Source organism: Sciurus vulgaris, assembly GCF_902686455.1.
Source record: "Sciurus vulgaris genome assembly, chromosome: 1".
NCBI lineage: Eukaryota > Metazoa > Chordata > Mammalia > Rodentia > Sciuridae > Sciurus > Sciurus vulgaris.
The window spans coordinates 18255702-18271355 of NC_136461.1; the positions used below are offsets into that span (position 1 = coordinate 18255702).

At 53.0% G+C, this 15654-nt stretch overlaps 1 protein-coding gene across 3 annotated transcripts; it reads right to left on the reverse strand.

Annotated features, from left to right (window-relative positions):
• Nucleotides 1–1402: 1402 nt before the first annotated feature.
• PAQR7 (progestin and adipoQ receptor family member 7) lies at nucleotides 1403–11542 on the reverse strand. Of its 3 annotated transcripts, none has more exons than XM_079134253.1 (2): nucleotides 11385–11542; nucleotides 1403–3418 (listed from the first exon to the last, which is right to left on the reverse strand). In XM_079134253.1, exon 2 carries the CDS (start codon nucleotides 3395–3397, stop codon nucleotides 2360–2362), a length of 1038 nt encoding a protein of 345 aa, XP_078990379.1. In that variant the 5' UTR covers nucleotides 3398–3418; nucleotides 11385–11542; the 3' UTR covers nucleotides 1403–2359. The 3 variants fall into 3 exon arrangements, with proteins under 3 accessions (XP_078990379.1, XP_078990381.1, XP_078990380.1); XM_079134255.1 differs by lacking the exon at nucleotides 11385–11542 and adding an exon at nucleotides 10985–11186; XM_079134254.1 differs by lacking the exon at nucleotides 11385–11542 and adding an exon at nucleotides 6664–8304.
• Nucleotides 11543–15654: the final 4112 nt, after the last annotated feature.

Below are 15654 nucleotides of genomic sequence, written 5' to 3' on the forward strand. Positions count from 1 at the left end.
GGCCCCGCCCCCGCGAAGCCTCGCCCCCTCGAGGCTCCGCCCACTGAGCCAGCGGCGACAGCTGCCCATCCTTGGGCGGCTCCCGGGCCTCTCTGTTCGCCCAGGGCTGTATGTTCTCTCTGGTCCTCTTCTCAGAAGTATTCCAGAAGCCCTGCCTGGTTGATAGGTTCTCGGCCGTGCCACGAGTGCGCATTTGGGTATTACCGACATGTGCGTTTTACTGTAAATGTGAAACCCCGGGTCGGGGCTCTCCCGGGTCCGCCTTGCATCCGCGCGGTCATCCCAGAGGAAGCGGCCGAGCCCAGGGCCTGACCCGACTCCAAACCTGGTGTCAAAGCGCCACCCTAAACACAGACTTTCGCAATGAAAACAGAAATCTAAGCATCGCTAGGAAGCCACAGGGAAGAGAATTTTGAAAACGTAAAGTAAAAAATTTGGAGTCATGACGTAGTTTTGCGGGGCTGGAGATGTATGTGGCTCAACGGTAAGGCGCTTGCCTAGCCTGCAGGAAGCCCTGGGTTCAATCACGCAAAGAAGAAAGGAGGAGGGAGGGGAGGGGAGGGGAGGGGAGGGGAGGGGCGAGGGGAGTAGGGGGAAAAAACTAGCTTTTCCGCTGGGCACACCTATAATTCCATCTACTCAGGAGGCTGAGAATCCTCGCAAGTTGGAGGCCGTCCTGGGCAATTTATTGATACCTTTCTCTTAAAGGGAAAAAAAAATAAAAGCTTTCAGCGTGTAGTGTGTGACCTTAGATCTTTAAAGAGGATCAAGGGAAGTTAACATTTGTGAAAGTACTATTTAATTCTGAAAGCCTTTCACAAAGGCAAAAATGCTTCCATGCCTGACCAAAATCTTCAGGGGTGTGTGTGTGTGTATAATCCATGTTTTATACATTCTATATTTTAATATATCAAAATATTAATATATTACATTATATGTATATAGTCCCCCAGAATATTATAGCAGTGGTATATTTCTTATTCATTTGGGGTTTTTCTTCTAATTTTTCTTGATCATACACATATGGCTTGTGTACTATGGGAAAAGCAGTATTACAGAAGTTAACATAAAATCCTTGGTTGAAAGAAAAACCAAAAAATAATAAATCCTGGTCATATTATAAGTGGGACTCTCTATATTTTAGACACATTCTTTTAAGTACTTCTGAAGCTTAATAATAAAACTCCCCCCACACTCCCTTGCCAAATTAAATCATGTATATGTGTGTATATCTATTTACATATAGCTCTCTACATAAAATAAGGCCCCAACCTACCTGGGCAAAGATAAAACAGGAGTTCCTCCCCTCCACCCCCAGGGGCTCCAGCTTTATTAGGAAAACTTCCCCCAATATCATGAGCAGGGCTCCTTCCCTAGAACAGGAGACAAAAAGCCAAGCAGCAGCTGTTATCAGTCACTTTATTATATCCAGGACATACCAGAGTCCAAAGCAGCCCTCGCTTCAGCCCCACTGAGCTCCTCCTGTACCTCTGGGCCTTTGCTCCCTTATGCCTCAAATGCCCTATTCTGTCTGCAAACTCCTGTTCACTCTTCCCAGCCAAGACTCTGGGTGCCCTGGGGAGCACTGATTCCCTTCTCCCTTCTTCCTTGACAGTTCAATCTGGCATTAAAGCCTCTGTAATCCTGCACTGACCACAGGGCCTGGTGGCCTGCCTCTGAGTGGAGGCCAAGGAAACACTGGATGGATTACTGAGATCTGGGAAAGACTCTGGGAACTGCTGTGTGGGACACAGGCCAGAGCTAGGAGACTTGGGGCTCACTGTCTGGGACAGTTACTTGGATATATGGCACTGATTGGAATCCCGTTGAGTCTGGCACAGTCTTCTACCTTTGGGGCTCACTGGAGCTCTGATCCAGGCTGGAGCTCAAGGGGCAGTAAGGTCCTACACTTATTTGGGCCTGTCCCTTTCCCCTCCACTGGTAAAACGTGGGTAGAGGTGGGTCACTGAGGCCTCCCCTGCCTCTCAAATGTAACTCTGGCCTAAGTGTCACCACACACCCAGACAAATCTGGAAGCCCCAAACCAGGCTCTTGACCCCAGCAGAGCCTCACCTTTACCCCTAGTGGGAGGCAGTGGAGGGGAAGCCGGGGTGGCCCACACCTTCATCCTTTAACCTCTCCCAGGCAGGGAGCTGGGCAGATCCAGAGTTGACCAGCAACAACTGGCCAATCCCCAAGTCTAAAGGTCGGCCAACGCCATGCCATCCTTGGCAGTTGAGGTGCTTGCAGGGAGTCACCGCGGGCCAGACACAAACAACTTTACCAGGCCTTGTTCCTACCAGGGCCAAGCCCGAACCCCTGTCCCCCACCATACCCCTCCCTACTGGCTCCCCTCCCTTCACTTGGTCTTCTCACTGAGTTTGCGCCGCACCAGCTGGCTGAGAAGGAACGCAGTGAGGACACTGCTGCCCACAGTGAGCAAGAAGAGGGCAGAGAAGTTGTGGGGACAGCGGGTGTGCAGAGGCTCATAGACGGGCCGTCGTGCCTCGTAGTCCAGCGTCACAGCCTCCAGCTGAGCCAGTGTGCACAGCACCAAGAAGACGTGGAAAACCTGGTGGCCCTGCCCAAAGACATGGCAGCTGCCTGGGAACCAGCGCTCGGGCACGAAGGTAGAAAAGAAAGCAGCAGCCAGCAGAAAAAATACCACCTGGCACTTGTGATAGAGAAGAGCTGGGTCCTCTGTGTCAGAGTGAGGGGACACCAAGATACGGTGCACCACCGGGCTGATGTCCAGCGCGTAGGCCAGTGCAGAGGGCACCTCCTGGCAAGTGCGGCCCAGCAGGCCTGGCTTCTGGATGTACTTGTTATAGCAAGAGCCAGTGCAGGAGAGCCAGGCCAGAAAGGCAGCCATGGGCAGGAAAATGGCCTGCACCCGGGCATGCCAGGCAGGCTCAATGGCATAGTAGAAGTGCGCCAGGGCACTGCCATACTGGTACACAGCCACACCCACGTAGTCCAAGAAGAAGAAGCTATAATGCCAGAACTCAGACTTGGCCTGCAGCAGGTGAGCCAGGGCACTGAAGGAGAGGTAGGTGAAGGAGGCGAAGACGATGATGAAGAGGGGCAGGGCGTGAGGGTCTCCCAGCAAGTCCACGGTCCCCACGAAGATGGCCAGCCGCAGAAGCAGCGCCAGGGCCGCCAGCAGGTGAGTCCACACGTTCACCGCTTCGTTGTGCTGCTGGAACAGCGTGCGGAAGTAAAAGCGCCAGGTCCGATGCAGCGGCCGGTACCCGGCGTAGATGTACGGCTTCCAGAAGAGGGGCGGCACCTCCGCCCGGTCCACCGTGAAGACGGGCTCTGGCCGCACAGACTCCTGGCCCACGTGCCACAGGCTGGACAGCAGGTGGCTGAACTTCTGGGCTACCGCCATGGCCATGGCTGGGGCCTGGACGGGGAGCTGGGAGAGAGGCCAGAGCAGAGTCAAGGGCCTGGTGTCCTGCTTGCCCCCGGCCAGCAGCAGCCGGGCTCTGACGCCCAGGTTTTCCTCCCTCCGCCCACAAGCCCGTCCTTGGCTGGGTTGGAGGAGGGACTCATCTTAAGGAAAGTTAGAGCACCCATTTGGTTCCCTGATGCTCCCTGGGGGCCTAGAGCAGGGTCTGGCACGCAGCGGGCTCAGTCCGTGTCAGGACGGCATGCCTTCAGTAGCTCCCTGGTGCCTCTCGGCGGCCCAGCTGTTTTCTCTCCTGGAGCACAGACCCATCATGTCCAGCACATGCAAAGCGACTCAGCCCACTTGTGCCACCAACACTGTTTGCCTGGTGGAACAATGACTCTATTAACAGACCCGCTGTCTCTGCAGCCTCTCCAGAGTTGCCTGAGGCTCTACCAACTCTCCATTTCCCTACGTGACCAGCGCCGCCTTCTTCGTTCTCAGCCTGGCTGCTCAGCCACATGCACTCAATCCCAGCCTCCCCAAGTTCCTAGAGCTGCTGTTTCGCGTGTCTATAGCTTTGCACAAGCTGTTCCTTCTGCCTGCAACATTTCCCCCATCTTGCCTACTTGGCAAACTCCTATTCATCCCTCAAAATCCATTTCGTCTGTCCTTCAGACCATCCTTTGGCTGTTAACAACGCTTGTCCTGGGCATTAAAATTGTTAATGTGAGCTCAATGAGGGTAGACAGTTTGTCTCATTATTTTGTGTAGCCCTAGTATTTAGCAAGAGCCTGATACTCAGTATTTGCTGAATAAAAGGACAACATAGTAGCATTCTGATAACACTCCATACCCTTCAAGGCCCAACGCAAAAGCTACTTTTTTCCTGAAAGTCCCCAGCTAACAACCATGCTGTAGAAACAGCCCTTCCCTCAGCCCCACCTCTATTCCTCAGCCAGTTTTTCCATTATGCACGTTTCTGGTTCCAAATAAATCAAACCTAACCCTTCATCCTGGCACTCCAGGCCCTAAGATTGCTCACCCCTCATCTCCTGCCTCACCCCAGTGTCACCCCCTGTGCCCTCGTCCTTTCTCTAAAAAGCTGAAATCCTCTGAGGCCAGCACAAGTTGCCTCCCCCACGGGCCTCCTTACTGCCCCCCACCTTTCCTTCTGACCTACAATAGGTGACAGAATCGATTCATTCATTCACATATCAGATCCTGAGCCTGCTGTGCCTCAGACGGGCGCTGGATCCAGGAGAGGGGACAGTGGAAAAGGATCTGACCCCTGCCCTTGGGAACTCCAGGACCCGGGAGCGTTTACACAGCACCAGCCACGTGCCAGGCAGCGTTCAGCTCTCCACGTGTAATGATCAACCCAGTGAGGTAGACACTGTCACTAGCATTATGTTCCAGAAAAGGAAACCAAGGTACAGATATGAAGTACCTTGGCCACCCAGCCAACCAGGGAGTGGCAGAGGCACATCCGAAGTCAGTCCGGACTCAACCACCATGCTAACATGGCCTTGGCAAGATGAAGTGGCAAATGCCATTAGTCACCTCATGACTGCAGGCTGTGCTGCCTGGTATCCCTTGCTTAATTCAGGTTTGTCATCATGCATTGACTGTGTATTGAAAAACCTGCCAGATTTTTCCTCCCCCCGCCCTGCCACCAAATTAATCCCCTCCAACAAGCTTGTTGGGTTTCTACCCCTTGTTCATCAGGTGTCAACTGCAACTGCCTTTACGCCAGCCGCTGTCGGGGCAGGCGGACGCGTTCCTGTTCCCTGCCCTGGCCGCGCCGGAATTCATGACGTCCAAGTAAACACGGCGCCCGCTGCGCAGAGGCCGCGCAAGGCCAGCCCCGCCCTCATCCCCACCCCAGCCTGACCCGCCTCCCTGAGCTCTTCCCGCACTGGATTCTGGAGTTGGCGCTAGCATCCCTCCTTTCCTAGCCCAGCAGGAGGCAGGAGTTAAGGCACAAAAGCAGCTACTTATCCAGGTGCCTCTCTTTCTGCTCTACCCCAGAGAGCCTGGCCCGGGGCAGGTTGGGGAAGCGGACCCTGCTGCAGGGGTGATTCTGGGGCCACTTCCACCCAGAGCATGAGAAACGTCCCTGTGAGGCCGGCACTGGACCTTTTCCTCCTCCGAGAGGCTGGACTTCAGCTACAACCATCCGGCCTCCACCTTCCACCCTTGTCCACAATTTTGTCTTCCCAACTCAGAAGCTCAGAAAAGGCCTCTAAAGGTATCTCCTGCCGCTTCCTTGCTTCACACCAGGAAACCAGAGCCTGGAGACAGGAGGGCCTTCCGCAGTTGTCCAGCCAGCAAGGTTTCCACCCTGCCACGATGCTCTGTGGACTCCTAGTTACTGGGTCCCTATAATCTGCTCAGTCCAGTCCTACATTCCGTATCCCATTCTTGAAACTTCCCCAGGCATAACAGCACATGAAAGGCAGCAACGTGTTGTTGAACCTACATGTTCTAAGCTTACATAACCAAGGATTCCTTTCCCAGTAATTGCATATAAATCAGCCAAAATGTCATGTGTTGACTACCTGCTCACTATTTATAGGCTCGCTGTAGTTAGTTCTCATTTCCCTGGGAGGTAGGGATTAATATGCCCATTTTGTTGCCGCACATAAAGAGCTCCTTATTCAAGGTCAGAAAGAGTGCGTGTGGCAGAGCCAAGATTTGGAACCAGCTCCAGATCTTGCCCTGCCTCCCGTCCTACCTATGTGCATTCCACAGAGTGATTTTGGACAATGCTGCTCTAAAGCAAGCAACCAGGTCCTTTCCTGTACACTATCTCCTTAGGCTTCTGGCCACAGCCTTCCTCAGCAGCCAGTCACCCACTCGCTCTGCACAGGGAAGCCCTGGCTCACAGCAACCGCCTCAGGAGGGGGGCAATGCTCGCTCACAAGCCCCATGCCCCCAGACAGTATGGCCTAAAGACAGAACCCAGAGGCACCATGTTAGGGTGACAGGACCCACTGCCCTATTTCCTCCTCAGCCAGAAGCCCTGTTCTATCTAAACAGCTCTGTTTTCAAAATGAATTCCCATTCCCCTGTATCCAAGGACAGAGAGACTGATTCGAGGGGAAAAGAGGGAGCAGAGGAAGAAGCCAAGCCTGAGCCGGAGAAGGGAGTAGGTATCCAGAGGGGCCTGCAGAGCATCCTCCGCGCAGCTGGCCCTGCCTGGAACTGCCCGCCTGCCAGCCCAGCACACGCCACACGCGCTGCCAGGCCTTGCCAACAGCGCTGGGTACCTGGGGTGCTTCTCTCAAGCCTGGCAGCTGATGACGTCTGCTGTGGGACTGGGAAAAGCAGCCAGATGCCAAGCACTGGGTGGCACTGCCACAGGTGAGGGGCACTGGGGTGGGGCTTCCAGGGACTGCAGGTGTCTTGTGTGATGTCACCAGAGGGTGGGGCTAAGGACAACTTCCCACACTTCTGTCCTCCCTTCACAGCTCCCACCCTGGAGAAATCCAGGCTGTGCTGCGTGACCACGGAGCCTGGCCTCAGCTGCAGAAAGCAGCTCACCATTAACCTGTGTGAGCCACAGAAAAGCAGAGGCTGGCTGGCTGAAAAGTAGTGACTCACCCAGGATCACAAGCAAGGGAAGGCAAACCTGGGCTGGAACCAGGTGTCCAGGGCCTGGTTCATGGATACCAGGCAAATGTGGCTGGTTCCTGCCCTCTGCTCAGTGGGAATCAAAATGAAGGACACCAGAAATAAAGGTGAAAGCAAACACTGTAAAGGCTTGGAAAGGAGATCGACTTCTGATTCAGACAACCAGATTTGACACCTGATTCTATAGCATACTAGCTGTGTGACCTCAAATGAATGACTCACCTTCTCTGATCCTTAACTCCCTCATAGGAATGACAATATTTTCTACCTCACAGATTGCTACAAAGATTAAATTGACTAGAACTAAGTATTAGCACAATTTAAGGACTCAATACATGATTGCTATATTATTAATATGAATAAGAATAATAGAACTGGGAAGATAGTTCAGTTGGTAGAGTGCTTGCCTTGCAAGCAGAAAGCCCTGGGTTCGATCCCCAGCACCACAAAAAAAAAAAAAACAAAAACAAGAATAATAGTATTTGAAATACTCTCCACTTACAAAATGTGCTCTGGGTTCTCAAAAAAAGAAAAATCGGTCCTCTTTAAGCCCTCAATAGCTAGTGCCACTGATCTGGGGGTTCAGAGAGTTAACTGTGTCTCCTTAAGCATTTACCTTATCCCTGAAGGACTATTTAGGGACCTGGAAAATTTGGTTGAAGACTAGAATTCTGGGAATACTGAACTTCTTTCATCATTAAATTTATGTCAGCAAAGACCATTCAGAGTAACCCACTGGATTCACAGAGCCCTAAAAACTGGCATTTACCCACAGGGCCACTCCAGGTGGCTGGGAAGTCACACTGCAGGTAAAGGGCCTCAACTTCAGTAGCCCCAGCAGTCCCTGCCCAGAGCAGGAGGACACACAAGGTTAACCTTGTGAGCAGACAGTTCTAGAGGCATGTGCCCTGGCCTGGCCAGGTCTTACAGAAGATCTGGAAGGCTCCCAGACTGGCTAGACCTCAGGCCCATCCCCAGAGCTCCAGTGGGAATTCCTCTGTCAGCCAGAGAGGCGAACCACACTGCCCTTTCCTAAACTCAAGGTTATCTGCCTCACCTCCCTCCTGAGCCAAGACTTGCCATGGATAATTCCTCCTGGACTCCATCCGATTCCCAAGGTCAAAGGTTCCCAAATAGCCCTGGAGCAAAACGGAAGGCCGGCTGTGGGGCTGCAATAGAAAACCAGCTTTAAGGCCAGGTGCCACACCTCTGTAATCCCAGGACTGGGGAGGCTGAGGCAGGAGGACCACAAGTTCAAAGTCAGCATCAGCAACTTAAACCCGGTCTCAGGAAAAAAAATTGTGGGGCTGGGGATGTGGGAATGTATAAATAAATGAGTAAATAAATAAATGAATCCCCTGTACAAAAAAGGAGACAAGCTTTGGAGAAAGAGAGCCCAGAGTTACTCCCATCCCCAGATTTCACTCAGTGCTCCCTGCACGCCAGCCTCAGCACTCCTGATACCAGAACGCTGCTCCAGCCGGCAAGCTGGAGCAGGCCACTGCCCCAAGGGTAGGCATCCGCCACTCACCTCTGACAGACAGTTTCAAGAGAAGCCAGAATCTTCAGCTTTACGTGCAGATGGGATTTCAGGTCTGGAATTTACTGGGTAACTTTCCAAAAGTTCCTTAACCTCTCTGAGCTTATTTCCTTGGTTATAATCAGAATTATAACCTTTGGGTTCTTGTAAAAGCCGAACTTTTAAACACCTATTATCAGCATTATTTGGTTATAATTCTACTTCTTTGCCTCCTTCCTGGCATGCAAAATATTCATTGTAGCTTTTGAGCTCTGATTGTTCAGCATTTTTTTTTTTAATTAAAGACAACTTTATCTTTCCATGGAAGGCAAAGTCTAACCTTGTTAGATAAAAATAATAAGGCCATGAGGGTTTTTTCCATGTTGAACTTTTAAAAAAATTTTTTATTTGTTCTTTTTAGTTATACATGACAGCAGAATCTATTCTGACATATCATACATACGTGGAGTATAACTTCCCATTCTTGTGGTTGTACATGATGTGGAGTTACTGGTCGTGAATTCATGTGTGAACATAGGAAAGTCATGTCCAAATCATTCTACTGTCTTTCCTATTCCCTATTCTCCCCCCTCCCATTGTGTGTCAGTATCTGCCTATCAGAGAGAACATTCAGCTTTTAGTTTTGGAAGATTAAGGCCATGGTTTTTACACTTCACACAATGTATACATGTGTATACACATTACATAGCACCCCATTAATATGTACAATTTTTGTTTTTATGCACCAGCTAAAGAGTAAATTTTCAAATAATAATAATAAGGCTAGGTACTGTGTGATTTTTGGAAGGCTGAGAAGGGAGGATTGCTTGAGTCTAGGAGTTTGAGACCAGCCTGGGCAACACAGCAAAATCCCATCTCAAAACTGATAGATAGCTGGGCACAATGGCACACATCTGTAATCCCAGCAGCTCGGGAGGATGAGACAGGAGGATTGTAAGTTCAAAGCCAGCCTCAGCAACTTAGCAAGGCTCTAAGCAATTTAATGAGACCCTATCCTAAAATAAAAAATAAAAAGGGCTGGAGATGTGACTCAGTGGTTAAGCACCCTGGATTCAATTCGCCAGTACAAATAAAATAAAATAAAATAAAACAGTAACAAGCCCAGGCCATGTTGATACTGGGACTGTCAGAGGCAAACCCTCTGCAGGGGTACTAGGAGGAGGACACACAATGGCAGAGTCTGAATTATTATTACTAAAAGGCACTAACATTAATCAGGTTATTAGTGGCTTGCTGTTTAGCGCCCACACACATCTCCTGTCCCTCACAACTCTGAGCCTGAGGCTCATCTGTCATCCCAGGCACAGAGGCAGAATGGCAGAGCACCTATATCTGACTCCAAAACCAGTGTTCTTGCCCTGCCTGCACCATAGTCAACTATGGGGCACCTGCTGGGGGGGATCCAGATTGGACAAGCAAAGTTCCCTTCTCTCAGTGGCTTCCAGATCTCTCTGTAACTGGGTCACCTCCCTCATTGCAAACTAGTTCCCCAACTCAGTCCAATATGCTTAAAGAAAAAGTCCCGCCAAGACTTCCAGGACTGCACAAAAACTGCTTTTGTTTGTAGCCGAACTTTTGAGCCTCCGTTTATACTCAGAAATGTGATCAGAATGAAATAAGCAAATTGCAGGAGTGGTGGGGGTGGTACTGGGGATTGGGCCCAAGGGCACTCTACCACTGAGCTACATCCCCAAGCCCCTTTTAAATTTTATTTTGAGGCAGGGTCTCATTAAGTTGCTCAGGCTGGCTTCGAACTTGCAATCTTCCTGCCTCAGTCTCCCAAACTGCTGTGATTACATGCATGTGCCACTTCATCCTGCTTGAAATAAGTAATTCTTAAAGAAATTCTTTCGTGGAGTTCAGATTCACCACTGTTCTCAGGAGGGGACCCTGAGGGTGGGGGGGATTGGAGCAGCCCATAGAGGCTGGGCAAGCTGGCCAGTCAGCCAGCACAGGGCGTAGGAAAGGCCCCTGAGTTGTACTGCTGACCAGCAAAGGCCCTCTGGGAGCAGAAGTGGGACCAGAGAAGAGCATCCTCTCACCAAAGGGACCCAGGCCAATGGGAGACTGGGGCCCTACCCAGACCTAGGAGCTCCAAACTTGAGGTCCTACCCTTCCAGCAAGTGCAGCCAGCTTAGAGAATCCATGGAACTCCCAGGCCTCGGCCTGAAATAGCCCCACAGGCCTCGAGAGCTGCCCCAGGGCAATCTCTGGGGTCCTCAGGCCTGCAGGTGAGAGGCTGTGAGGGGCGTGGAGCCTGCTCCCTTTCCTTCGCCTTGGGGAAATCGTGACCTCCTGACCCCAGGGAGGGCTTGGGCCTGGGGAGCAAGAGCATCTCGGGGCCCCAGCAGAGCTGCTCCCCAGTTCTGGTTCCCCAGCAGCACACCCACACACCTTTCTGCCCCATTATCACGTACTTCCTTGGTAAGGGGGCGGCGGGAGGCCTAGCTGGGTGGGGCCCTGTTCCGGGCCGCGCCGCTCCGGGATCCTCAGCCCCAGCGGCCCCGCCCACTCCCCAGCCGGCTGCGGCGCCACGGTCCCACCGCCCGCGGTCCCGCGCTCTCCTCCGCGGCTCCCAGCGCTCCCGACTCCTGATGCCTGCTGGGCCCTGCGTTCGCGTCCTCGCTCCCTGCCAGGGGTCCTCTCTGCCAGGGGTCCCCATGTCCCCTGCCACTCTTCCGCAGATGCGCCCCAAACTCCTCTCCTCCTTCCCGCCCCTCCCTCCAGCTGGCTCCTTTGCCGAGCGCCCCCACCCGCACCCCTGGCCCCACTGCGCCGAGCCCGGCGCACCTCCGCGGCGCCCGCGGGCCCCCTCACCTGTGGCGGGGCAGAGCTGAGAGCCGGCGCCGCGGCCGCACGGCCCGACCCGCAGATAAAGGGGCAGCGGGAGGCGGCCCCGCCCCGGGGAGGCCCGGGGAGCCGGGAGGGCGGCGCTGAGGGCACCGGGCCGGGCCGCCCCCCGCGCGCCCGCCCGCCGGCCTGGGCCTGGCGCAAGCTCCTGTCGCCCCCGGCGGGAAGCGTGGCTGCAGCCCATCACGGCGAGCCCGGGGACTTCTCGCGCGGAGGGTAGAAGTGGGAAAGCGAGATCCAGGGAGCCGAAGCCCTTGTCCAGCTTCCTGGGCCCGGTGCGGCCGCAGAGGCTCCATTTTCTGGGCCTGGCCAACGCGGCGAGGGTGAGGGAAGGTTGTAGCAGAAAGTGTTCGAACGTCCCCGCTGGAGCCCCGGGCCCGGCACACACCCTGCCCCTCACGAGGGTGCTGGGGTCCAGAGGTGACCTTCCCCGCCTTCATTTCTCTGCTTGGGGCGCTGTACCCCCACCTCGGGCGCCCCTGGCTGATTCCACTTCTCTCCCAAAGCCCTCTCCTCGGGCAGCCTCCCGGATCTGCCCAGGCAGTGCTCTGTCTGGACCTGTATTAAAACGTCCACCGGGAGGGCAACGCTAGGGTGCAACTCCCAGCACCCAAAAAAAAAAAAAAAAAAACAAATGAAACAGATGCCCACCCCATGTCACATCTCCCCCCGGGGGTGGGGGCACCTGGAGGGGAAGAACCCCTGTACCCAGCAGACTTTCCGTTAATACTGGATCACAGGGCCACTGATTGCCTGTTTCTCTCGTGGGCAAAGACCTGGGCCAGGCAGAACAGGGAGACACCCTTGCCCTGTCTGGAGGACAGGGCCTGGTAGACAGAGGCCTTCCAGAGACTCGGCCCTGCCCTTGAGGGGCTTTGAGTCCACTGGGGGTGGATGCTGTGGCCGTGAGGGCACATGGCAGCCCAAGGCCTGGCACCACCCCAGCTCTCCCTGGGCCTTAGACAAGTCTTGCTCTCTCTGGGTCTGTTTTATAATTTGTACAATGAAGCTGAAAACACCAACCTGAGGCATATGAAGATTAAATAATGGACATGAATGTTCTTTGCCCACTGCAAAATACTAAGGGAATGTAAATTTCACTCTCTATTACAATGAAACATACAAATAATGCAATAGCATGAAACCCATCTCTCCTTCAACAAGTTCAGACAAAGCAAAAGGAAATACCTAAATCTGCCAGGGATAATGTGCACACCTGCAACCCCAGATATTTGGGAGGCTGAGGTAGGTGGACCGCTTGCTCTCAGGAGTTACAGCAAAATAGCAAGACCTGTTTCGAAAAGAAAGTAGTGAGAGATGAGAAACGAATAATTACTTAAATCTTTCTTCATTTTCCATATGGATAGAAAAAGTAGCATCGAACCAGGCCTGTGGAATATGCCTATAATCTCAGTGACTCGGGAGGCTGAGGCAGGAGTATGGCGAGTTCAAGACCAGCCTGTCTCAAAATAAAAAAGGAATGGGGATGTGGTAAAAAAAAAAAAAAAAAAAAAAAAAACCCTGGGTTCAATCCCCAGTACCAAAAAAAAGAAAAAAAGAAATTATCGTAGAAAATCCTCAAAATCCTCATCTATACCAGATATGGTTCAAGAGATGAAAACAAAGACATTGTAAAAAAAAAAAATTCTATATAATGGAATATAGTATTTCATAGTAAAAACTAAAGTGTCAGAAGATGCCTTGGACTTAGCTTCCGTTTTTGGAACATCTGCTTTGTGCTGGGCTCATTTTTAAAGCAACCGTTTATTAAGCTCTTACCATGTGACAAGTGGTGTGCCTCTTTTGATCCAGATGACCCTGTAAAGCAAGCACTGTAATTAACCTATTTTGCAATTAGGAAACTGATGCTCAGAAGGGTGACAAGGGACTTCTATATTATTTAACCTAAGCCTCATGCATCCCTTTGAGACAAGAGCGATGACTCCCAATTTATGGACAGAAAAACGGAGGCCCAGAGAAGAGAAATAACATACCCCAGGTCACACAGCCCCGCTGTATCAGAGCCCTGGGAAGCGGACTGGAGGTGCACTGGCATGAGGGAGGTCATTAACCATGAAACGTGGTCATGGGTATTTGAGAGTCCAGTAATTAGTAAAAGTGAGGACATGGTGGTGTGTGGCTGTAAGTCCCAGCCCCAAGGGAGGATCCCTTGAGTCCAGGAGTCCAGACCAGCCTGGGCAACTTAGCAAGCCCTCATCTCAAAAAAAAAAAAAAAAAAAAAGTTTAAAAAGAAAACACTAAGGACAGGAACGAGTTCTGGAGTATTTGCTCCCTGCCAGGCCCAAGGCAAAGCCCCCCACACGTGCTGCAGGCCCCTGAGGATGTGCTGCGGGCTATGGGTGAGGAAACGTCTCTGGGGTGCTACCTGCACGAGGTCGCTCACTTGGCTAGCGGGGGCCTGGACCCAAGCCCACTCTTCTCTGCCGCACGGGACTGGAATCAAGGAGTGACCTGTGAAGCAGGAGCACTTCCTCCTTTGCCCTCCTCTACTCCAGCTCCTTTTCCCAGCCCAGGGTGAGAACAGTCCCTGGCAGCCGAGGGCCCCTCCCTTCGTTTCCCTGCCACACCTATGACTGAAAACCCAGATGCCCAGACCCGTGACATCCTTTGAGCTCGGGACCCAGGGAGGAGAACCTGGTCCCAGGCTCAGCCTTCAGAGGAGCCAGGTCTCCAACCAGGCTGGATTCCCGGGCAGACCAAAGTCAGGTATCTGATAAAGTCAACAGAGCTCAAAAGCCAGGTCCGAGCTGGGGACATCAGGAGGGACCTCAGTAGACTCAGGGAAGGAGAAGCAATGCCTGTGTGGTAGCTGAGCTGTCCCCACACCGTCTTGTCTCTCCCCCAACAAGGGCTCACCCACTCATTATGGGAAGCAAAGCAGCGAGGCCCAAGAGTGTGTCGTGCCTGGGTTCACTGTCAGCTCTGCCGCTCACTGGCTGTGTTCCCTTGGGCAAATCACGAAACCTCTCTGGACGTCACGCTCCTCAATTCAAAAATAGGATCACAATAGCCCACTACTCAGGGTTAGCAGGAGGAACAAAGGAAGTGGTACATGAGAAGCGCCCACAGCGCCTGGCATTCAGTAACCGCTTAATAAATGCTGAGAATTATTTCAGTCTCCACTCCCCTGGAGCCAAAAAAGAAAGAAAGGGACGAAGGAAGAAGGTTGGTTGGTGGTATCCCAGAACCTCAGGTAGTTGTTACTCAGCGTTATTCTTGCCTCGTGCACACCACGAAGCCAGGGTTCAAACCCAGGGCACCTGGCTCAGGACCTCACTCAGCGCCTGCCTGGAGGGACAGGGGCACAGGCACAGTGCAGCAGGGTGGGTTTCCCACTGAGATTCATGGCCTTACAGATCCGATAGAGGAGTCTCCTGGGATGAGTTCACCCAGCCAACAGGAGGGGACACACAGCACGTCCGGGCACAGAGGTGTGAGGCGGGTAAGTCTAGGGAGTGAGCATCGTGTTGTGGGGCTGGGACATGGGGATGGATGGTGGCAGAGGATATTAAAGGTAGGGTTAGGACTTTGTCCTGAGGGCAATGTGGGGACAGGAGCCAGGGGTCAGACAGAGGGTTCTCTTTGGTGAGGGGTTGGGGGTTCAAGGAGACTGTGTCCCCTGGAACTTCCCAGCTTGTGTCCGAGGCTTGCCTGAGAATCCCAAAGAGGAAGGACAGTCTGTAGCCCCTGAGGACACAGCGTGGAGGGCTGTGGTGGGAGGGGCTGCAGGAGCATGGAGGCGCCATGGGCGAATGCCTCCCCCAGCCCAGGACTAGGCCAACCTGGGGCGGCCTTAGATGTAGCCCAGGAAGGTCTCCTCAGGGGCCAGGGGGCCTCAGCCTGGAGGGATCCTGGATGTCCTGGGATCAGGCGTCATCATAAACAAACGGCTAGTGGAAACACAGCCAGGTGGAGATCCCGCGGTGACTGCCGAGGCAGACACGAGTGCCCAGTCACACCTTCTGAACCTACCCCAGATTTTAGCCTCAGCAGTGGTGGACTCCAGCCTCCCCCAGGTGCCCTGCCTCTGGGCTCTCTCCCAGGGGATGGGAGCAGCTAGCCCTGCTGGCTTAGGTACAGACTGGAAGTGCAGGCAGCACTGGGAACAGTGCTGCCTGAGCACTCCTGGCTGTTGGCAAAGCCCCAGGCTCCTGTCTAAAAGATAATTCATGGGGCTGGGGGTTGTAGCTCCGTGGTAGAGAACCTGCTAGCATGC

What these genes read in the sequence shown, in the direction of transcription:
- PAQR7 (XM_079134253.1), bottom strand. Translation starts at nt 3,397, where the DNA reads ATGGCCATGGCGGTAGCCCAGAAGTTCAGCCACCTGCTGTCCAGCCTG.